Here is a 25,197-nt window from a genome sequence, read left to right on the forward strand (position 1 = left end):
TTAAAGTCTTTTTGAGATTCTGGGATTTCACAGCTAGACTGGAATTTAAGACATATTTATTTACAAACAGTATACAAACAATTTTAAAAACGTTTTTAACTTTTCATACGATTTGTAAACTATTTTTAAGTGATAAATCAATAAAGATGGTGAACTTTAAGCTCGGTAATGAAATGTGAAAAGTGAACTGATCAAAATGACACGAGCGTGGGACAAAGAAAAAATCACAGTCCCCGATAGGAATCGAACCCATGACCTCCCGAACATCGGGCGGGCGCTTAATTGTTGGTTCTCTGTTCTGCTCCGAGCGGTTTTTCTCCGGGTACTCCGGTTTTCCCCCTCTCCTCAGATCAAAAACCAACATTTCCAAATTCCAATTCGATCCAGGAATGCACGGGAATTTATGAACGAGTTCTTGTGAATTCCTTGGTGCTACGTTGGTAAACAAATTACATATTTACAATAACAGTTCTTTTTTTTTTTTTTTTTTTATCCACTGAGCAACGAAAACTCACGGAGAGGTTCATATGTGGCAGGCGTCCTGCATACTGTTAGGATCAGCAGTGTCGAGGTCATCGTGAGTCTGATAAGTGAATAAAGATGTTGAATTTTAAGCTCGGTAATGAAATATGAAAAGTGAACTGATCAACATGACATTAGCGCTGATCAGCATGACACAAAGGAGAAAATGTTAGCAGCGAAAAGCTTTGTCTTTATTAGTTTGCACTTTTAATATGCAAACCTTTCTCAGCTTCTGTCATTGTTTTTGTTAATTCGTTACTTATCTTATATTTAAATTTAGTTGTTACTTCTATTCTAAACGGTCACTTTTGAAGATGTATATGGAAACATACGAATCACTTTCCGAAAATTTTTTTTCACAAGTTGACCACATTTTTACAAAACAATCAAGCACAAACGAGGGTCATAGGATTCGCTAACATAGGCCCGCAGATGGAGTGAAAATAATCTCACATTTGAATCTACAGTGAGAATACCCTTAAAAGAATATGCAATTTTATAAGAATATCGAGGCTGAAATTTGCGAAATTTTAAGAATATATATTTTAAGAATAAGCCCGAGTCTAAGATTTTGAAAAGAATATTATTTTTTGCGTTGAATATTTGTAAATACAACACAGTTATATGTTTTTAACTAAACCGTATAATTTTCTTCCTTTTTTTAAATGGCAAAACTAGCCAAAAAGCAACAAAAACAGCACTAGCCGTATGTTTGGGGCTAATTATTTTTCTACACGACGTTGTGCGTCATATCAAGCCTTCATGCTTGCAGGCTGGCTACAAAATTACTTTAACACCATCCAGACACTAAATACATTCGAAAACAGATATGTAATGCGCTATATATATTCTAAGAATATTCACAAGAATGTGTTTAGCCTAAAATAATACGATAAAATAATACGATAATACGATCCATGTTATTGTTTAGTGCATAGTTGTACATATTCCCTTTCAATGTTAATCAGTGCGATGCTTTTGCCCCATGTTGTTGCGGAGGTAGGTTTTCAGTCTGTGCAACGCACTGAATGATCGTTTTGCAGAACAGGATGTAACAGGTATCACTGCAAGGATATAGACCATGTTGGAAAACTCTGGGAACACATCAAATAGATCATTCTCAAGTATTGTCTGCAGTATTAATGAAAGAGTCGTGGAGTGGAACCCGCGCTCACGACGAAAACTTGCCTACATTTTCTGCTCGGCTTCCAGAGTCTCTCAGTCGATTTCGTAAAATTTAGCGATGCGGAAGAAGCTTTCTTTAACAAGGATCTCCCTGTGACGGATATCTCCCAAAGCACATAGTGTTTCCTGGTCATTTCCACTGAACCTGACCTCAAGCTCGGAGAGCACCTGGTCGAGGGACGCATAGTAAAAACACATTGCCCAACACATGACTCAAATCTACGGATTTTATTCTCAAGTGAGACCTTTCGGTTTTCGATACAAGTATTTATTTTTAAAAGATCATTGCATGCTGTGTTTTAGAAACTTTTACTTTTCAATTCACTGACACTACAGGTATCTCTTTGTAATTCATGGCATTTGGTAAAGAGCATACGAGGAAACCAATTGCGTGTTTGCGTCCTATGGAATCTCGACAAGGCAGTAAAGCATGCTTCAGTAGGGAGTCAGAAATGAAATTTCTGCAATGCTTAAAAAGCGGGTATTGAGAATAAAAAAGTTTTCAAATTTTTCAGCAAAAATGAAACTTTTGTCTAGTGACAATGTGAAACTAGAAAAAATAAGGGGTGTTAGGAAAATGCCGACTCGCACTACTTTTGAGTATTGAGTACTCAATTTATTTTATATTGATTACCAGTATTGTTATTCTCTGTTTTTAGTGACATTGTAATTTCTGGAAACAAATGGAAACGTCTTAAAAACCCCTTGCCCAATTTTCTAGTGCTGCCCTCCAAAAAAATGAATTGCCCAAATTTGAAGGGGGTGGGGGCTGCGCATATGATAAATAATCACTTTTGCGTTTTCAAAGTTAATTAAGTGATTCTTGGTCCAAGAATGATTGGAAATTATGAATCTTTTATAACAGCTCTTAACTTTTCCAATGTGGACTTTTTTCGAGTATAGAGGCGTCATTTCTCCGATATAACTCCAGAAGCAGTCTTTGTCCGTAGACGTCTGGATGGCCCAATTTTGGTGAAAGAAAATGAAACGAGATGCAATTCCTGATTAATAATCGTCTTTGAGAAAAGTCAGTAGGATTTTATAAGTTTTATAGTAAGTTTTACGAACAGCAAAGAAACTGCCTAAAAAAAGCGAAAGTCGCGATGCCTTGCCTAAAGAGTAATTCTTCGATTTATAATAAAACTCGATACCACTAGCTGTTGACGACATGATCGCGCGAGCAGAGAGAATTTACATTTTCATCATCTAAGTAAACAAGTTGTTTTCTTTTTTTGTCGCTGAATTTTCTAAAAGAAATAGAAAACATGTTCTCCGTGTTTCTATCGAGTTTTAGTATAAATCTACTAGCGTTCTATCACGAATGCCGTTCTCTGATTGGCTACACTACTCACTATCTAATAAGCAATTAGATTATTCGCTCTCGATTTCTAACGCGTGATAGTTGACGAGGGTGCAGGGCGCAGCCCTCGTCAACTATCACGTATTATAAAATAACTGAGATACTACGCACGCTGTGATTGGTCAATAGAGTTGCTAAACCTATGTTCTATTGTACCGGTAAATACATAGAAAAGTGGTTACGTCAGCGTTCCCGCAATGGCCGAAGAGAGCGACGAAAATTTTCCCAACTTCGACGTATTGTCGGTTTTTGGCTTGGAAACAGAAGGCGGTAATCAAAATCAAAATAAAACAAAATCTAAAACAACGAAAGAAAACAACAGTGCGGAGGGAGAAGGGTCAACTAAAAAGAGACGATTTGCGGTGGTTGAAACAGGAGATCTTGACGCGCTCATTGAAGATTCACGGGCAAAGAAAACAAAACAGGCAACACAATGGGCCGTTTCAGTATTTACACGTCGGTCTCAATTACGTTTTAAAATAACTATTTCACTCAAGTTTTTCCTGCTGCGCTAATTTCCCCCCCAAAAATAATGTTATAAACACGACTGATAAGCATCAAAATTGCATTTTATTGAAGGCCATACGACGGTGAAATTTTACATTCAACAACAACAACCAGTTCATGAAACATCAGGCATTCATGCAACTTTTAAAGCGCTAGATACTAGAAAAGACAAATTCACTTATCAATGTACTTTGATAGCCGTTATATTTCTAATTTCTGTTTTATCTGTTCGTGTAGAATGGAGTAAACAAAAGGCCGTTTGTGTACATCATTAGCTAAAATGACCGTCGAAAAACTTGACAAAAGTTTTAAACAGGTTTATGCCGAAGCTAGAAACAAAGAGGGTGAAAATTATACTCGCGCAACTCTTCTGTCCTTGAAAAATGGTATTAAGAGATTCTTGAACACACCGCCAAACAATTTGGGGATGAAATTTACAAAAGATCCCCGGTTCGTGCTCTCCAACCGGATGCTCGACGCAAAAATAAAGCAACTGGAGAAAGAAGGCATGCAAAACACCATCCATGAACCACCAATCGATAAAGAGGACCTTGCAAAACTCAAAACGAGTGAAGTTTTCTCACTTACCAAGTCTCTGTCCCTCTTGAGAAACGTCTGGTCTCATGTTTCTCTCTTTTGGTGTCGTCGTGGGTTCGAAGGCCAGAGAAACCTCAAGAAAACAAGCTTCACGTTTGAGACAGACGCAACGGGATGCCAGTTTGTCACGATGACCCACGAAGAGACAGCAAAAAATCATCCCGGGGGAATTTCTGAAGTGGAGAGCTTCGAGAAGAATGGCCGAATGTACAAAACCAACTCTCCAGTGGACGGTTATTCTGCTCTGGAATTTCTCCTCACAAAGCTCAATCCAGAATGCGATGCGCTATTTCAATACTCGAAGAGAAATTGGCGGCCCTCAGATCAAGTGTGGTATGAGAATCGGCCACTCGGTGTCAACAAATTGTCAACCACGATGAAAGAAATCAGCAAGAACGCTGGTCTATCTCGCATTTACACAAACAATCCTGTCAGAGCAACTGCCACAACCCCGTGGGCTAACGCTGGATTATCGGATCGAGAGATAATGGCAATATCTGGCCATCGCAGTGAAGCAAGCTTGCGAAGTTATCACCAACAGCCATCAGTCAACCAGCTCCGAAAGTGCTGCGACGTTTTAAGGAAGGTGGCTACTAGATATAAAGGTTTTTGCGCCAGGTTAGGACCATGCAAAAAAAGTAGATTTTGCAAGGGCTATTGGAATCCACAAAGAAAAATTGGGGTAGCCACGCATTTTTGCGAGATAATTAGCTTTGAATCTCAACAAAAATGCTGACATCAGCATTTTTCTGAAAAAAAAGGGGGGAAAGGATATTTCTTCACAGATTTACTTAGAATTCGCCTTTTCATACGGAAAAGCAGACAAATTTATAAAGATCTTAAAACTGCATGGTAAATGGTAACATAAAAACCATTTTTGGCTTATTTTTAATAACAAAATCGTTGCAACAGCGCTTTTTGCGTCTCTGACAGCCTTCCTCTATTTCAGTCTAAATACCTTTTGCTTACAACCAGAAACTAATCACGTGTTGAATAGGCTTGCCACATCCATTTTATAACAGAAAATATAGAGGTAACCACGCGTCTTTTAAAGTTGTTGATCTTTTTTGAAAACTTTCACGGTGCCCGTTACATTTTTTCCTGTCACCTCCCCAGTAAGTAAAACATTTGCGTATCTCGCACTTGTTTTGCGCGCGCTATACGCCATCTGCAGGTGCATGTTTACAGTTGGATTTCAGTATAATTTTCGAAAGATAACAGCTAGTTTTTCAGCTGGAAGACGTTGACAGTTAGTGGTTAGCGATATGCTGCTATTCTGGCGTTCCTGGTTTAAGTGCACGTTCATTAAACTTGATTTGGTCACAGACAAAAATTTCAGATGCTTTCATTTTAGTCGTGTACTTGGTAGCGTAGTTGATTGCGTCAATATCAACCTCAGTGCGCGCGTGCCACTTAAACTATGCCTTGCGTGATGCGCAGAACGTGTGCGCACTAACAAAAGTCCGTACCGTCCTTAACAGTGGCCCTCTCCGAGGATGAAAGAATCGATGCACCCACAGGTCTGCAGCATACAGCTGCAAGATATCCACTTCAGCAGCTACCATGTCAGAGTTCTGCTGTCAACAGCATCTCAGCGAAAATTCAGACAACATCGCTGACGTCCACATACAGCGACATGTTCAACTCATGCACAATCGGCAGTGTAAACATTTCTTTCAATCAGTAACTTCCCTCTTGCTATTCAAAAGCAGAGTCAAAAGCATTCTTTTTTGCGATATATTTATCTTTTCCAGCGACATTGTTTGACATTAGAGCCAGCAATTCTAACTTGGAGGTATTTTCATTCACTGCACACTGACATTTCCTTGACGCCGCGCACAATAGATCGCAATTTATGATTGGTTCTCCCATGATTTTGAAGAGAATAAAGAACTTGATCAGGTTATAACCAAAAACGCGCCTTCTTTTCTTCGCTCCTTTTCTCGTAGTTTTTTCATAAAAGCGGTAGACCACTCTTTCTATGGGCTTACCGGGGCAATAAGCCACTTGCGATGTTGGGAGAACACTCGAAAAGCCTGTAAATCACTCGCCTAACGGCTCGTGATTTACAAGCTTTTCTCGTGTTCTCTTAACATTCCGCGTGGTTTATTGCGCAGGTAAATCCATAGAAAGAGTGGGCTATTGCTTAATTATAAAATAACTGAGATACTACACACGCTCTGATTGGTCAATAGAGTTGCTCAACCTATGTTCTATTCAGTGTGCCGCTAAACCACGGTTCCCGATCTACGGCAGCTCTACGCGGGAACTAGAGAACTCGGAACTCTAGCGATAACAAAAGCAATTAACAGTTTTGCCTTTCACTTGCTGAGATATCAATAACACGAATATCTTTTCATTCAACATAGAAATTTGCAAGGAAAAAAAGGACCAGAAGTTGGTCGTCATATAAAGTTTTATCTGTTTTTTTCCACCGCAAAAATTCTATGCCGACTCCGGTTACGTTTGAGATTAAAATTAAGGAAGATTAGTTTTAAATCCTTTTTTCGGTGCTTTCCACGATCTGTGGAGGACGGAGTAAGCTGGGCTTGACTGATCAGTTTGGGTTGTCAAAAAAAGCAGGGAAAATAGTTCTTTCTATTAGAAATTTTGAGTTTGAATTCAATGCATCCATGCACAACAAGATAAATGAATTTAGTTTCCATAAGCTTAGCTTACAGGCAATAGTTTTCATTTTAGCAAAATACCGAGAAACACGGACTTCATAGCCTTAAACATAAGTAAATAAACTCTGAATAAATTTTGGAAGCAGCGTTCTGTAACTAACCTTTATTCCATTCGCAAAACTTTGGAAAGTTATTGTAAACACTGCGTTGAATCACGTCGCCAAGCACATGAACTTTGGACTACTTGCACACTTTTGTACAGCCTTTTACTTTCGTGATGACCGATTCCACCTACGAATCCCTGCATTTCCCCGTCAGAATACTTGTGAGTTAATTACTATTCTTTTTTCCTATCACCGGTAACCTTTTCCTTTCCTTTCTTAAAAGTTTCTTAGCGTGAAATGTTTACGTCGCTTTGCTCTGCGGATTTCGTGTCCGGCGCGGAGTCTGTCCTTTCATTCTGTCAGTCGCTGTGATTGGTTTGTCGCGTCATCTCATGAATTTAATGAGAATAAGCAACTTGACCACGAAAGTACAATAAATTTTCCTCCCATTGCCAGGCTTTTTCCATAGTTATTTCATAAAAGCGGTAGACCACTCTTTTCATGGGATTACCGGCGCAATAAGCCACTTGGGATTTGGGGAGAACTCTCGAAAAGCCTGTAAATCACTCGCCTAAGGGCTCGTGATTTACAAGCTTTTCTCGTGTTCTCTTAACATCCCGCGTGGTTTATTACGCCGGTAAACCCATAGAAAGAGTGGTCTATTGCTTAAATAGATAGTGGGTTGCGTGGCCAATCAGAGTACGGCATTCGTGATAGAACGCTAGTAGATTTATACTAATCTGTGATAGATAGTGAGTAGCGTAACAGTGTGCCCTTGTTAACAAAGTGACGGCCACTTCTTGGAGTTTTCGAAGTGTCTGTGAAGAGGATTTAGATAAAGTTTTGAACGAATATTTGATTTATACCTATATATACTTATATTTATTCTTATATTTATTCGCTCTCGATTTCTATGCTCCCTCGTCAATTATCACGCGATAGAAATCTCGAGCTCATAATCTAATTGCTTAATAGAAACACGAGTGGAATCGAAATTTGGAAGAACACGAAAAAGCTGTGGAAACACTCGCTTCTCGGCTCGTGTTACCACAGCATTTTTGTTCCCCCAAACTTCCACTCGTGTTGCTATAGCTTGATAGAAACACGGAACATGTTTTCTGTTTCTTAAATAGTTATCCACGGGTGTTTGGTGTGTTGACAAAACAACAGATTTATACACGTTCTGTTTCTAAGCATCATTTAAGCTAAACACCAGGTTAAAAAAACATCCACATAGTGGTTTTAATAAACACACAATCCTTGTTTAATATAAGAACAGCAAGAGATAAACAGTTGGCACCTTTATGTACCATTACCTCGCTAATTTACCTTGTACTGAAAGGTTGATTTTGTTATTTTCTATTTCGAATTTCAGGTAACTGCTTGGCAAGGTCAATTATAATCTCCTATTGTACCGCAATATTTCTTGTTGGAGTTCATCTTCGTCAACAGAAACATAATTTGCAAGCTTTGAATAACTTTTGTCATTTTCGTAATCGGGTCACTTTCGTGAAATTTTCCATAGTAATTTTTAGCATAGTACAAACCTTTAGAAAGTACTTGGGCTTTTGTTATATACCTGCACTAATTAAAATTTGATCGTTGTTGTTAATTTCTGCTTAAAACTGTGTCAGCTTACCTAACTCAAATGTTTCATCGTTTATTGCGAATTTGCAAAGTAAGACTGCAAAATTAAATTCCATAGATTAGCGTCCAGTTGTTCGAGACCAGTGAAGAGTCATATCCACCTGGCGAAGGATTTTACCTCCAAAGGAGCAAAAATTGCTTACTTGCAAAAATAAATAGTTTTTTTTGTATACATTATGTTATGCCGGAAGTGCCGGATCCATTAAGCTTATAAGGCTAGGATCCTGTGTCCATACGTAAACTGATCTGGCACTTGTTAGAAAAATTCAAAAGATCCTAAAATCAGTACAACACTTATTATGACATTACTCCTAACGAAGCCTATCAAGTGACATCGACCAACCTCCATTTAAATTTACGCCTTTTGTTTCAAGTTTAATCACTTTACAGCGTAATCTCCTGTGTTACATTCTTGACTTAACTTATGTACTGTAAACAGCACAGCAAGACCTTGTTAAAAAACTAAGGCGATTTTTCTCTTTGTTTTTGATTAAAGTCAAAATGTATTGAAGTCAAACTCTACATTGATGAGAAAAACACGTTTAAAAATTGATAAATGTTGTTAAGGCTACAAGCTGTGATGATCTGTAGATTATGTGATACTCGACACATATGAAGACGTCTCTTGTAGAGGTGTTTTTCAAACCAGTAAGCTAGCTCTTACAGCTTTTCAACGCCCTTAACTGTAAACTCTATAAGCACATAGGCGGGTAAGTCATATGTTAACTTACATTTGATATTTCGAGCTATTCACCGAGGCATGTTGCCTGTAGAAATTTTTTTTTTTTTGAAATAAGGCAAAGAATGACGTTTTAAACTATAGAAGATGGGTTTACAAATGTACGATTAACTCTTCCAAAACTGAGAATAATTTTTCTTGTGTGTGTGTGTCAAAAATTATCACAAGAATAAATATTTCCGTTTGGTAGGACAAACGACAGCATGAAGAGTGTGTAATGCAAATGTATTAACTCTCTCGAAAACTGAACATAAATTTTGTTTTCTCCCAAAAGTTATCACAAAAGCAAATATTTTACCGTGCATAAATTTTCTTATCTGTTAATAAACCATAAATTTCCGTTAGGTAAGATACACGACATCATGAAGAGTTTTAATATTGCTCGTGCTATATTATGAATCCATGACATTTGCTTCACCCATCCCACGAAAAAAAACGGAGGAAAGGGTTGGAATTTTGAAAACAACAGTTGTCCATGTTGGATCTGTTAATAGCGTTTTATTTCCTCGTATTCTATGTATTGTTGTAGTATCTGTACAATGAGTGCCTTGTGTTTCCTGGCTTTGGTTTTACACCTGAATCTACTCACTGCCGTAGACAGCGAAGTTACCTGTCAAAACTTCAAGTTTGTTGTCGACGAAGATGTTGTTTACAACCACATCCTTGAAGGTCACGTGTTTCGAAGATTGACAGTCTACAGCGCTGCCCAGTGTCACGTGATGTGTAAAGATGACTGTTTGTGTGCATCCATAAATTATTTCCCTGTTTCCAATGAAAATAACTGTGAACTAAACAATGTTAACAAAGAAATGGAGCCTGCAGCACTAAGATGGAAACAAGGAGTTTATTATTATGATTTGGCGAGGAGCTACACAGTGAAGGTGAGCTAATTTATTCATTTGTGCATTCATTCGTTCGTTCGCTTACTAATTGATTTGCTTGGATTTTGGCGAGTGTTAAAAGCCGAGCTCAAGTTCCTGTACGATTGGTCTACCAAGAGCTGCTGAAATTATTTTAAAGGAAATTAGCCTTGGGTACGAGCATTTGTTACGACAATTAAGTTGGATGTCACTTTAAGGCACGTTCAATAGTGTGCATATTGTAACTTTTGTATCTAAATATGTCCACAACAATGCTCCAGATCTGTTCAAGGAATATTTTGTCAAAACATCGCACAATTATTCTACTAGGCGTAATGGTAATGACGTTCTGTTAATTTTTAAAACAATGCTTAAGGACTTTTTTACTGAAAGCTCTTAATATTTTTAGTATTTTTAATAATTATATATAGTTTTTATCTTTTACTACATATGTTGTATTCTTTTTAGGATTGTGATTGGTCTTTCATTTCTATTTTTAGTTGCCCAGGGCACCCTTCAATAACGGTATTTGGTAACAAGTTTACCCTGGTTAAAACCAAACATTATGTTCACGCATAATGTTATTTATGTCGAGCCATGACGGTCACGCAATGGTCCGTAGGTCTGCTTTGTGTCAAGTATCACCCCAGGAGAGAGAAGGGGCGTTCCCTCATGGATAAAAGATATTTTTCTCGAGCAATTTGCCCTTCTTCCCTTGGCCCTCGTACCGTCGGTATCTTGCAAGGAAATTTTTTTCTCGCTCCCCCCTCCCCCCAATCCCCTGTTACCAAATATCGGATTGTTCGATTACATTTAGTAATGTGGGCGCGTCTTTTTCACTCCACCAATTAAGTTTCCTGGATCAAATTAAACACGCCACATTTGTGGCCAAATTCATCCAATCCATGTGTTTAGTCAGCAAACTAGTGCGACTTCAAGCAGAGCTAGCGTTCTGTAGAGTCATGCATCGATATAAATATCTTTATATTATCACTATTATTCCCAGCCTTCCTTCGAGGCTTGTTAATTTCTATTTATTTTGCAATAGGGTAGAGGCAAGTCCATCTCGGGAATACACCCCTGCGTGAACAGATGCTGTCGAGACAATCCATGCATCAACGGAGGGGTATGTCAGGAGATTTGTGACCCTCACAGCCCACGGTTTAACTGTACCTGCCCCTACACTCACACAGGCTGGCGATGTGACAAGATTAAGCATCTAAGAACCTGCAAAGACATTGCAAAAAATGGAGCTTTGACATCTGGAAAGTACTTCATTTTGGATTCTGCAAACGAAGCGTTTTCCGTTTTCTGTGACATGGAATCAGAGTCAGGATTTGTTTGGGCGTTGATACAATCGTTTTCCCTGGCCAATAAAGGCATGTTCGAAGAAAAAATGTTTGGCACTGATTTCCCAGTGAACCATACAAAGAATACAGTGGACTGGAACTCGTATCGCCTGTCCTTACCGCAGATGGAATCCATTGCCAATCACTCAACACACCTACGAGTAACCTGTAACTTCCCAACAGAGGGTCTGCAATATATCGACTACGCACGCGCCAAGCTGGAAGGTCACGACATATTTAGCGGCTGGAATACTCAGTGTCGACAATATGAGTACATAAATATCCGAGGAATTGAATGTTCCTACTGTACCGCTGGCACAAAACAGAAAGCTAAGAGCGCTTGGAGCATAAAGAGTTATCAGAGTAAAGCTGCTTGGGGCTGTGATTTCGATGGACGTCCAGGGGCAATTAGTAGTAACGAAAGAAATTTCGGTCATTATGGTGACGCCGGTTCTGTTAATGTCAATCACCGCTGTACCTCTTCACCAGCGTCGACAACACAACACTGGTTTGGAGCTAAGCATGAGTTGTAAAGGACTATCACATTCAAATGCACAAAGTTAAGTCCACTCGCGTGACATAGCCCACTGAGTCGAAACATAACTTCATTTTCGAAACCATCACGTGTTTCTGGAACGAACGCCGCTCTGTCAGAGGTTTCGCCTCAACACTTTCGAGGTTTGTAACCGACAATTTCCTGCCGGTTATTTCCACGTCTGAGAATGGAAAAGATATTACATTTATAAAAATAGAAAGAACGTCTTTTATATGGTCCTGAACATTAACCGAAGTACAGGGCCATTGCCAGGTTAAAGCCCACACCTCTCAATTCAATACGTAGGAGAGTATTTAACATAGCTTGCTGAGCGCTTAACCAAAGTTATTGGGGCGCTGCTAACGGCAAAATTCAGTCAGAAAAATTTAGTTCAGGCCTGTCACGAAAATTTTATACTTTGTATTCCTGAAGCACTCAATTGATACACAGTAAAACAGCGAAGAAAAAAAAATGAGTAAATAGTAATCTTGAAACATGTCTTCGCTACAAAATGTGCATAGAGGCATTACCTTTACACCTTAATACTCCTGGAAGCCACGAAAGCCGCAATAGAGGAAATCCTAAGTTCTTATTTTTATTTTTTATTTTTTTCCGTTTTATTGAAAAAAAAAAAGTATTCCAATAGCACCCGTTGGATATCAGATGCTTAAAGCTAGCTGGTCGATACGTGCTTCGTTGGCTATAAGTCATTTCATTTCCAACGCACGCTCGTGGAATGATTGTTAAATATTTCTAGATATCAGACACAGAACTGTGACAATACACGGTTAAAATGCTAATGGTGCGCTCCATGGGTAAAACTAACTTATTTGAAGTTTAAAGAACTTCTGTTTGTAGCATATCAATCTCTATATTAAATTTATGGCGCCCCGACCAATAAAATCCTCAACCGCGACAAGGAATTTTTAGTTTCTTTGACAAATATGATAATTCAGGGTCTTGATAGCCGACAAAGTGTCTTATACTCGATTATAGGTAAACAGTTATCCACGGGTGCTTGGTGCGTTGACAAAACAACAGATGTTTACCTTTACGTCGTACCGAATAGTTGGTGGTGGTGGTGGTGGTGGTGGTGGTGGTGGTGGTGGTGGTGGTGGTAGTTTTGTTTTTGTTTTTGTTTTTTTGTTTTTTTGTTTTTTGTTTTTTTTCATTTTCGTGCCCACGTCATTTTAGTGGAATTTTCCAGTAGTGTTTTTTTAACATGGTACTGGCCTTTAAAAAGGACTTGGTCTTTTGTTACATGTCCTGTACGCATTGAAATTTGATCACTGCACTTAATTTCTGTTTATAACTGAGCAAGTGTATTGCTTGCCTGACCGAAATCTTGCATGGTTTATTACGAACTTGCAAAGTATGACTGCAAAATTGAATTCAATCAATCAAACTCGATGAAAGTCCAGTTGTTTGAGTCCAGTGAAGAGTCATATCCATCTGGCGGAAGATTTTACCCCCAAAGGAGGTGAAATAATTACCTGTAAAAATAAATATTTTCTGTTGTTTACATTATGTCATGCCCTACGCACCGGATCCATTAACCTTATAAGGCTAGAATTCTGTATCTATACGTTAACTGGTCTGGTACTTGTTAGTAAATAACAAGAAACATAAATAATATCTAAATATTATATCAATATAACACCCATGACATGAATTCCTATCGAGCTAGTGTTATCAGCCCCCATTTAAAAATCCTTTTTGCAAATATCGTTTCCTGGATTTAACGATCTTTTACGTTCAGTGACCCCTATTTTTCTTTTGATGGATCATTTTATCTACCGATTTTCTACGTTTAGCGAAAAAAATTAAGAAAATCTATCGATTAGAAGTTTGAATTTTTTGGCAAAATGTATCATCGAATTCCGTTCTATTTAGCTCTTCGTTTATCTGTGCGACGGTTTCAAATACTCTTGAAGGGTTAAGTTTTGTGAAAACGTTGGTAACATTTAGAATTATTTACGCAACAGACCCACTTCTACAAAATAGGACAAAGATCGTTTGCCTCCATTGACTCACCTTCGATATTTTTAACTATAAACCCCTGTAGACCATTCCAAATTACGTGCGCCAATTTTTTAAAATCAGGGTAGTTTTCCACACGTTTTATCTCTGAAACGAAGTCGGGGACCCCCAATTTCTGACAGAGGTAACTCTTTATCTAATTCAGTGCAGTAAAAAATTTAAAAAAGAAATCTATCGACTGGAAAATTTTCGCGCGAACGTCCTTAAGACACCTGCGAAATCAGTATAATAAACTAAAATATCCTGATCAACATAACGTGGATCTTCGGTAGAGTAGATTACATCACACTGGTGTACATAACCTTGGATAATTACAAGCTCTTTTTTCTTTTTCAGCAACTGATGTTGGCAATGGTGTCTCATCAATGGAATGACGGCTTTAACTTAGAAACAAAATCATTATAGTTGGTAAAATAAGGGCTAAAGAAGTGATCAAATAAATGTGGGTAATGAGTAAATGCGGGTGCTCTTAAAACGTTAACGTAAATAAAAGCTGAATCATTCAAGGACATTTCTTTTGCCTCCATCATTTATTAAAACAGTAGCAAGTGAAAAAGAAAAGTAAATCAAAGGGACGCGATGGGATTATTGGGACGTAACGTCATTGGCTTCTCTGAGCAAAATTATAAGCAAATTTGATAGCAGTAGGACATTATGTGAAAGTCGACAAAGTCAGTTTAGACTTTCTGAAATGTTCGGATTTGTCCAAGTGCTAGTTCAAATCAGAAAGACAAATAACAAAACAGCATGGTGGAGAAGGACGTAACATTTACAGTTGACTCAAAGAAGAAGCAATAATTGTGGACGGAGACCGTAACAAAGGAGCATTTTGATGGGCGAGATAGTTCCCATGATACGAATTTTGCTATTTTAGAACAAATTTTTGCCGTCGAACGCGGTTAAACAAATAGAATTCAATAAATTGTAAAAACACGTTCTATTCCTGCCGATGATTTTCCTTCACAAGAAAAATGGGATCGCCTCTGAGCTTAAGGTGACTTACTACGGTTTTTGCCGAGATTCAGAAGCGCGCACTACGATTCCCTACCAGACATTTAAGAAATGGTAAGCGGGCAGCGTGCAATTGTATCGAGTTATGGATGCACGCGGAAGGTTCCTAAGCACGAAAGAAACGTAAGAGTCGCAGGAGGCAATAGCCGAGTGCGACTCTAGCTTCTTGAGTGCTTAGCAAACCTCCCAAATGCATCCATAACTCAGGAGGATCAGGAGAACGGTACAACAGCGGACCACTGAGGGAACAGCCACTCGCCGGAATAATGGAACAATAGGAGGATCGAAATGCACCAATCACAGCCGACCTTTGTGATATAAATGATACCGTGCAATCAGTCGACCTTATCGCCTGAAGAAGACTAGCAGTAAGCAGTCGAAACGTCGCGATCTACATCTCAAGTGACTACATCGTGAGACAAACGATAATACACTTTATTATTGCATCTACCACGATGAATAACAACAACCTTTTCCTCGATATTTTGTTTTACTTTTCAATCGCGATAGACTGGCAAATTCCTCGCAAGCGTGTGGCAAGAGGAGCTAGGAAGCTATGGAGTCCTGAAGCTCTGCTATATCTAAATATATCCAGCTAGTTCTCTGCTGTGTAATGGAAAAGCTGTTAATCTTCAACATACGTGAAATTTAAAATTGGGGTAATGTACAGCTCATGTAAAAGAAGCATCCGTCGAAACACAAACTGGTCAGCGATATATATAAGCTTAAAGGGGAACATACCTAAATTCGACACTGTCTTACTTCACTCAAACTGGAGCAGCTTACGACGAAAATACTTAAGAAAGGTTCCAACAGACGTAAACGCGTTGAGTTGTGGGCCAAAAACATGAAAAATTTCGGGAATTTTGGACGACATTTCCCCCGCGCGACATCCGCAAAAATCCTCGCAGCATGCACGCGCGTGTGCCACAGGCGATGGCGCAATTTGTTCTAAAAATAGAATTATTGTCCCATATCATGGGGACAACCCCAATACTAGAAATGGCGCGCGCTTACGGTCTCCGTCCCCGATTATGGCTCCTACATTGAGACATTTAACATCCTCAGATGGAAGTATTTATTGAATCTCGTCCTGCTCAAGTGAAGTCAATAACACGATCAACCGCGCGAAAATGTTCATTCAAAACTCTGAAAAAGCGACACGACAACAGTTTTGTGTGGGATTTCCCACACTTTGTCAACGCCAGCAATATTTATTTATTTATTTATTTCTCCACGAGAGCAAAGCGTTTGTCACGTGGTTTCTACTTGGAGTGTAGACTGAGTTCCACTGGCAAAAGGTTGAATGTTTTTGTGATTACTCTTAGCGGGTGTTGTTTCGTGGCGAATTTTGACTTGTTTTTGAGATTCGGAGGGAGTCGTAGGCCTGAAGTCTTAGTGTTTTTCGGGCACTCGGTGCCGTATTTATTGTTGACGCGCCATTTATTATAAGGTGGGTAAACATTCGCTTTCTGTATATGCGCGAAATTCTTGGATAAATAAGGAACAATCAGTCAATCATACGAAGTTCCAGTTCTCGGACAGAACTTTCTGCAATCACATATTTAAATTATGTCACATTGAAATTCATTCGATCAGATGAAAATCCCGACAATTTCTGCGGAAATGAAATTCTAGTCATATGTTCTAGCAAACATTATGCATGTCGCGCCGCGCAGTCTGCAACTGTCGGAAGAAAAGCAGCACAGAAACTGCCTCCAAGGATCGAAAGTCCCGATATTTTGTCTGAAGAGTACTTTTATGGGTCTTCGATTTGTAATAATACTCGATACCATAAGCTGTTGACGTGATGATGGTGCGAGCAGAGATAATTCGTACATTTTGATGATAAAAGTAAGCAAGTTGTTTTCTTTTTTCGTCGCTGAATTTTCTAAAAGAAATGGAAAACATGTTCTCCGTATTTCTATCGAGTTGTAGAAACACGAGTGGAATCAAAGTTTGTTGAACTCAAAAAAGCTGTGGAAACACTCGCTTTGTTGGCTTGTGTTCCCACAGCATTCCTCGTTCTCCCAAACTTCCACCCGTGTTTCTATAGCTCGATAGAAACACGGAACATGTTTTCTGTTTCTTAAATAGCTATCCAGGGGTGTTTGGTGTGTTGACAAAACAAAAGATTTATAAACACTCTGTTTCTAAGCATCATTTAAGCTAAATAGCAGGTTGAAAAACATCCACATAGTGATTTTCATCAACACGCAATCCTTGTTTAATATACCAACAGCAAGTGATAAACAGTTGACACCTTGATGTACCATTTCCTCGCTTTATCTTGTTATTTTCTATTTTGATATTCAGGTAACTGCCTGGCAAGTTTCATTAATCACCTATTGTGTCTTAATGTTTATTTTTGGAGTTAATTTTCATCAACAGAAACATACTTTGCAAACTTTGAATATACTTTTTGTCATTTCCGTGATCGGGTCATTTTCGTGAAATTTTCCAATAGTGATTATTCGGTACAGTGCATGCCTTTAAAAAGTACTTGGGCTTTTGTTACAGGTCCCATACTAATTAAAATTTGATCGTTGCAATTAATTTCTGTTTGAAACTGGGTCAGTCAACCTAACTGAAATGTTTCATTGTTTATTGCGAAGCTGTAAAGTAAGACTGCAAAATTAAATTCTGTGGATTAAAGTCTAGTTGTTCGAGACCAGTAAAGAGTCATATCCACCCGGCGAACGATTTTACCCCCAAAAGAGCTGAAACAATAACTTATTTGCACAGATAAATAGTTTTGGTTGTATACTTTGTGTTATGCCAGACGTACCGGATCCAAAAAACCTTATGAGGCTAGAGTCCTGTATCCATACGTAAACGGGTCGGGTTCTTGTTAGAAGCTTATCGAGTGACATCGACTAGCCCCCATTTAAATTGAAGTATTTTGTTTCAAGTTTAGTTACTCTACAGCGTAATATCCTATGTTACATTCTTGGCTTAACTCTCATATGCACTGCAAACAGCACAGCAAGACCTTGTTTAAAAACTAAGGCGGTTTTTCTTTTTGTTTTTAATTAAAGTCAAAATATATTGAAGTCAAACTCTGTATTGATGAGAAAAACACGTTTAAAAATTGATAAATGTTGTTAAGGCTACAAGCTGTGATGATCTATAGATTATGTGATACTCGAGACATATATATGAAGACGGTCTCTTCTAGAGGTGTTTTTCAAACCCGCAAGATAGCTTTTACAGCCGGCTTTTCAACACTCTTAACTGTGAACTCTCTAAGCGCATTGGCGGGTAAGTCATGATCATAAGTTAACTAACATTTGATATTCGAAGTTGTCAGAATCTTTTTGTTGCTCCCAAACGAATTCTGGTTTGTCACTTTCGAACTATTTACCGAGGCATGTTGCCTGTAGAAGATATTTTTTTAAAAAAATAAAGCGAAGAATGACGTTTTAAAACTACAGAAGATGGGTTTACAAATGCACGATTAACTCTCCCAAAACTGAGAATAATTTTTCTTGTGTGTGTGTCAAAAATTATCACAAAAATAAATATTTTCCGTTTAGTACGACAAACGACAGCATGAAGAGTTTTTAAACTTCCTCGTAATATACTATGAATCTAAGACATTTTCTTCAACTAACCCACGAAAAACCCAGAGGAAAGGGTTGGAATTTTGAAAACAAGAATTATCCTGATACAAATAGAAGATAGCGTTGTGTGGTAAAAAGTATTGAAAAACGTCAGCTTCACCGCCGGTTTTCTGTCTTCGACGGAGAAATATTTTCGATAAAATAAAACGCTAAAAATTTGAATATATAGAGTAATTCGCATAAATCTAAAATAATTATTATCATTATCAATCCTGGTGACGGATCCGCCATATTTTTAAGAATTGTCATGCTAAATCTGTTAATAACTTATTATTTCCTCGTGTTCTATGTTGTTGTAGTGTATGTACTATGAGTGTCTTGTGTTTGCTGCGAGTGCTTGCTCTGGTTTTACACCTGACCCTACTCATTGCCATGGACAGCAATGTAATCTGTCAAAACTTCAAGTTTGTTGTCGACGAAGATGTTGTTTATAACCACATCCTTGAAGGTCACGTGTTTCGAAGATTGACAGTCTACAACGCCGCCCAGTGTCACGTGATGTGTAAAGATGACTGTTTCTGTGCATCCATAAATTATTTCCCTGTTTCCAAGGAAAATAACTGTGAACTAAACGATGTTAACAAAGAAATGGAGCCTGCAGCACTGAAATGGAAGCAAGGAGTTCATTATTATGATTTGGGGAGGAGCTACGCAGTGAAGGTGAGCTAAGTTATTGATTTGTTCATTCGTTCGTTCGTTCATTCGTTCGTTCATTCGTTCGGTCATTAATTCATTTTCTTGGATTTTAGCGAGCGATAAAAGCTGAGCTCAAGTTCCTGTACGATTGGTCTACCAAGAACGAACTGTTTATTCACCCTAAGAAAACTGAATATGCGATCTTTAGAACTGCTATGAAACGCAATCGGATTAACTCTGACAATCTTAGTGGTGTTTATATATTTAGGAGATCACGTTCTTAACTGTAGGCCTTTCTATAAGTATTTAGATGTCTACAGCGATCAACCTCTATCTTTTAAGGAACATAATAAGGTATCTAGACAGTTTGGTTTGTTAATTAGGGTAAGAAACAGTCTCACGGTCCACGCAGCTGAAAGGATTTTTGAACTATGATACTTCTTAAGTTAGACTGTTTTGCGATTTTGTTTGGAACTGACAAGTTAGCATAATCGAGATATAATACATTGGAGCGGTTACAAACGAGAGATACTAGATTTATTTTATAGGAGAGCAGCCTTAGCCACGAGCATTTGTTACGACAATTAAGTTGGATGTCACTGTAAGGCAAGTTCTAGTGTGCATGTTTTAACTTCTGTATTGAAATGTGTCCACAACAATTCTCCAGATCTGTGCAAGGAGTATCTTGTCAAAATATCGCATAATTATTCTACTAGGCGTAATGGTTTCAACATTTTAGTTCTAAAAGTTTATACAGAAACTGCAAAGAAAGGCTGCTATTATTTTGGGGCGCACGTTTGCAATAATCTAGCGACACGCATGAAGGAAACTCAATCTCTGTTTACTTTTAAAACAATGTTTAAAGACTTTTTCAGTGAAAGCTTTTAATATTTTTAGTATTTTTAATAATTGAATACAGTTTTTATCTTTTACTACAAATGTTGTATTCTTTTCAGGATTTTTATTGTTATTCATTTCTATTTTTAGTTGCCCAGGGCACCCTTTGATAACAGCATTTGCTAACAGGTTTACCCTGGTTAAATGTTCATATTAGTATTATCATTATTATTTTTATCATTATCATTATCATTATTATTATTATTATTATTATAAGTTATTATTATTATTATTATTCGGCCGGTCGTTCTTCAAGGATTGCTTATTTCCTTTTATTTTGCAATAGGCTAGAGGCAAGTTCATCTCGGGAATACACCCCTGCGTGAACAGATGCTGTCAAGACAATCCATGCATCAACGGAGGACTATGTCAGGAGATTTGTGACCCTCACAGCCCACGGTTTAACTGTACCTGCCCCGACACGCACACAGGCTGGCGTTGTGACAAGATTAAACATCCAAGAACCTGCAAAGACATTGCAAAGGATGGATCGTCGACATCTGGAAAGTATCTCATTTTTGATTCTGCAAACGAAGCGTTTTCCGTTTTCTGTGACATGGAATCAGAACCAGGATTTGTTTGGGCGTTGATACAATCGTTTTCCCTGGCTAATAAAGGCATGTTCGAAGAAAAAATGTTTGGCAAAGATTTTCCAGTGAACCATACAAAGAATAACGTGGATTGGAATTCGTATCGCTTGTCCCTAACTCAAATGGAATCCATTGCCAATCACTCAACACACTTCCGAGCAACCTGTAACTTCCCAACAGAGGGTCTGCAATATACCGACTACGCACGCGCCAAGTTGGAAGGTCACGACATATTTGGCGGCTGGAATGTTCAGTGTCGGCAATATGAGTACATAAACACCCGGGGAATTGAATGCTCTAACTGTACCGCTGGCACAAAACAGAAAACTAACAGTGCTTGGAGCATAAAGGGTTACCAGAGTAAACGGAAATGGGGCTGTGATTTCGATGGAAGTCCAGGGGCAATTAGTAATAACGAAAGAAGCTTTGGCTTTTATGGTGACGGCACAGTAAATGCTGATCACCGCTGTAGCTCTTCGCCAACAGCGACAACACAGCACTGGTTTGGAGCTAAGCATGAGTGGTAAAGGACTATCACATTCAAATGTACAAAGTTAAGTCCACTCGCGTGACATAGACCACTGAGTCGAATCCTAACTTCATTTTGGAAGCCATCACTTGACTTGTAGGGGTGGCGAATGGTACCCAGAAAATCGTGGATCTCGGAAATTTTTGTTCCGATCTCGGATGCTTTTGTGACGAGTCACGAAGTCTCGTTTTTCATGTGTTTCTTTCGGAGTCTCGAATTTTTTTCGCAAGGTCTCGGAGTCTCGGATTTGCTTTTTCAGCATTGAGAGGTTCTCCGGCAAGTTATCGCGTTGAGCGAGCAGAGTCAATCTTGCTGAGATTAAGCATGGCGTTTACGCAAACGGCGGCAAATACGGAACTTTTTCTTCTCTTATTATATTCACTCAGCCCGCACACATGCTCATTTGATCAGGTTTCCGCTGACAATAGCCATGCGCACGCTTTGGTACTGAAATCGCACGAAAACATGGTCGGTGGACTGTATTTTTAGCCGGTTAAGGCCCCATTTATATGATCTCGGGTACCCGAGGTAACCCTCCCCCGGGGCAACTTTATCGAGCGTTTATATGTGAAAACGTAGTCCCTGTAAGCCGAGTCAAAGTTGACCCTGCACGATTATTCATAACCCTTATTGAGTTATCAAATGTGCAAATATTTCTCTTAATTTGATTTTCCCTCGGTCATTCGATCACACTGGGTTTTGCCGAGTTAATTTTCTCTTTTTTGATACAAATTTCTGCTTTTAAACCTAAATCTAGGCATTACGTGACACTCGCCACGCCGAGAATTGTCCTGGTTAGGCGAGCCGAAGTATTTATATGAAGAAAATTTGCCGAGGCGGGTTCGCGATCCTCATGTAAACAGTTGATTGAGTTTTTCAAAGAAATAAGTTAAACGTTACCTCGCCCAGGATAACTCGGGGGAGGATTGTCTCGGGTACCCGAGACCATATAAATGGGGCCTAAGTCAAAGAATCTCAAGTAACTCGATTTAGATTTTATAAGTGTTTAGCCTAAGGACGGGCGATTGTAGTCTGCAATATACCGGCGTGTCTAAGACGGTGTATTCTAAGCTATTGTAGAATACCGTTTCGCAAGACAAACACAATATTTTACTGTAATGGTCTTTGCAATAAAGGAGCACCAAGTCAACTGCAGAACTTCTGGAGGTCGTAGAAAATACAAATGTAGATTTAACCTCTAAATAAGACGTCTTAAAGAAAACGACTAACTGCGTGGTTACTTTACTTGCTTTAGTTATATTATGTAGTGTTCTTACCATGTGTTTGGTAATCCAACGTTTTGTTTTCCTCGTACTTTGTGGTAAGTTACTTCACATTCGTGAGTCGTCCGCCGTGTCGCCTTCTAGAGCAAGCTAAACACTTTACTTTCACAGCAGTTGACCTGCACCTCTTTACAACCTCTATTTTGATTCGTTCTTGTTAATCTGCACCTCTTTTGTTCTTTGGGCTAAGGGGTACTGTTTGTGTTGTTAACCCATTGTTAATTTTTTTATTGTTTCGTTTGGGAGGGAGAGCATGCGTGAGCCCGTCATGGTTGGACGTGGTTTCTGAGCGGAGCTTAAGTTTCCTTCTTTTATAATATTTCCTTGGTATTTTCGACCTTAATCACATCTTGGAGTGATGCTATGTAGTGCCAATTTCAATGAAGAAGACTAGTGGGAAACATAAAAGAGGAGAAAGAGGTTCATTGGAAGAAGAAGATAACGTTTCGAAACGATGTAATATGGCGGATAGTGTCGGCGAAGTACCAACTGCTGCAGCCACTCAGCCCGAACCAAACCTAATTGACATCAAGGAGATGCTAGTTGAAATACAAACTACAGTTGCAACGATACTCAGGGAAAACCAAGAACTGAAGCAAGAAATTCTAGAGCTGAAATCCGCCCTAAATGCCAACCAAAGGGAAACGGAGAAGCTTAAAACGAAACTTACCAAGGCCGAGAAAGCAAATGACACGTTGAGGAACGAGCTTAACCACACAAGAATGAAACTTAAAGATCATATTGAAGAAATGAATAACTTAGAAGAAAAATATGACGACCTGGAGCAATATTCTCGTAAGAATTCGTTGGAAATTTTGGGCGTACCTGAAGGCGCGTACACATCAACCGACGAAGTTGTTATCCGTATTGGAGAAGCCATAAACGTCGATATCAAACCGGAAGATATAGAAATATCACACAAACTGAAAAGAAAAACCACTAAACCCGTAATTGTCAAATTCGTGAGCCACAAAGTAAAATCTCTTCTCTACAAAGCGAGAACCAAGCTTAAAAACGTAAAAACCTCTGACGTATTTCCAAGCTATGCTTTCGCGTCTCGAGAAGACCAGCGTATATTCATCAACGAGAATCTTACGAATTATCGAAGAGAGCTTTTCTGGAAAGCAAACAAGATGAAGAAAGATAACATGATTACCAGCACTTGGACAATGGATAGAAAAATATTCGTAAAGACATCGCCGAGCGGAGCACCGGTAAGGATTTATTGTGTAGAGGACTTAGACGATCTCTAAACTGTGTTAATATCAAAGGACTGCTAAATAAAAGAAGGGACTACGGACTGGATTGCTAAGCGAAGGAACTCCTAAAGTAGGTCTGTTTTTTAAATTCATTATTGGTAATTTTTTTGTTTTGTTTTGTTTTGTTTTGGTGCTTACAATTGTTAATACAAGGGGGAATGCGAACCGAATTTTTTATTCCAAAAATCTATCCTTAAATGCATAAATTACACCTACACAAATGTTCGGTAATTTCATTGAATGTGAGAGGTCTCAGAGATACGGTTAAGAGAAGGAGCATTTTTACGTATTTGAAAGATCAGGAGGCCAATTTTTACTTTCTGCAAGAAGCGTTTTCCAAAGTAAGCGACGAAGCCGTTTGGAGAAATGAATGGGGAGGTGAAATTTACTTTTCTCACGGGACTTCTCATAGCAAAGGTGTTTGTATCTTGATTAATCGAACGGTAAAAGAAAAAGTGACCTTCACATCCAGTGACGCGGACGGTAGAATAATCTTAATCAACCTCACTTACAACGGTCTAAAATTGTCATTTTGTAATATATACGCGCCCAACGACCACACACAACAAGTAAGTTTCATTCAAGAACTAAATTGTCTCTTAATTGACAAATCGGAAATTACAACTCTTATAGTAGGAGGTGATTGGAATTGTACGCTATCTAAAAAAGACAAAAAAGGTGGTTCTCCTTGGAGGCCAACAGCATATAGGAATTTGGTAAATATCACCATGGATACCCTTGACCTTGTCGACATACAAAGAACTCGTTATCCGAATGTTAACGATTTCTCTTACAGGTCTAAAACGTTAGGCGTGAAATCAAGAATAGACTTCTTTTTAATATCCAAGCACTTGACAAAATTTGTTAAAAAAGTGGACATCCAAACCTCAATACCACCAGATCACAACACGATATTATTATCATTGTCGTGGCCGAACGAGAATCCTCGAGGACCGGGTTTTTGGAAATTCAATAATTCTCTATTAGAGGACAAGGAATACACAATCAAAATTCTAGAATTATATCCTCAGCTTCGCGAAAAATATAATTATGTAAATGACCAACAGCTGTTTTGGGAACTGATTAAAATGGAAATAAGAAGCACAACCATTTCGTTCTCTAAAGAAAAAGCACAGGCGATTCGTAAGCATGAAGTGGTGATCAAACAACAACTTGATGAGCTGGATAAAATAATCTGCAATAGCCAGAACCTTGATAACATTGACGGAATTCTTAAACAATATGATGACCTCAAAAAAGAACTCCAACATCAATATAATAATAAAGGTAAATCTAC

General features: G+C 38.6%; 4 protein-coding genes across 4 annotated transcripts; all 4 read left to right on the plus strand.

Moving 5' to 3' along the window:
• Positions 1 to 4,043: 4,043 nt before the first annotated feature.
• LOC145485688 (uncharacterized) lies at positions 4,044 to 5,858 on the plus strand. Its single transcript, XM_081464314.1, has 2 exons — positions 4,044 to 4,776; positions 5,653 to 5,858. Exons 1-2 carry the CDS (start codon positions 4,044 to 4,046, stop codon positions 5,856 to 5,858), a joined length of 939 nt encoding a protein of 312 aa, XP_081320440.1.
• A 3,915-nt stretch (positions 5,859 to 9,773) lies between these two features.
• Positions 9,774 to 12,291, plus strand: LOC145485388 (uncharacterized). The gene is made up of 2 exons (XM_081464057.1): positions 9,774 to 10,169; positions 11,197 to 12,291. The coding sequence occupies exons 1-2, from the start codon at positions 9,804 to 9,806 to the stop codon at positions 12,028 to 12,030; spliced, it is 1,200 nt and encodes a 399-aa protein (XP_081320183.1). The 5' UTR covers positions 9,774 to 9,803; the 3' UTR covers positions 12,031 to 12,291.
• A 6,690-nt stretch (positions 12,292 to 18,981) lies between these two features.
• Positions 18,982 to 22,047, plus strand: LOC145485389 (uncharacterized). Its single transcript, XM_081464058.1, has 2 exons — positions 18,982 to 19,366; positions 20,526 to 22,047. Exons 1-2 carry the CDS (start codon positions 19,016 to 19,018, stop codon positions 21,354 to 21,356), a joined length of 1,182 nt encoding a protein of 393 aa, XP_081320184.1. The 5' UTR covers positions 18,982 to 19,015; the 3' UTR covers positions 21,357 to 22,047.
• Positions 22,048 to 23,021: 974 nt separating this feature from the next.
• Positions 23,022 to 23,947, plus strand: LOC145485689 (uncharacterized). The gene has a single exon (XM_081464315.1). It carries the CDS (start codon positions 23,022 to 23,024, stop codon positions 23,892 to 23,894), a length of 873 nt encoding a protein of 290 aa, XP_081320441.1. The 3' UTR covers positions 23,895 to 23,947.
• Positions 23,948 to 25,197: the final 1,250 nt, after the last annotated feature.

Source organism: Orbicella franksi, chromosome 4 (genome assembly GCF_964199315.1).
Source record: "Orbicella franksi chromosome 4, jaOrbFran1.1, whole genome shotgun sequence".
Taxonomy (NCBI): Eukaryota; Metazoa; Cnidaria; class Anthozoa; order Scleractinia; family Merulinidae; genus Orbicella; species Orbicella franksi.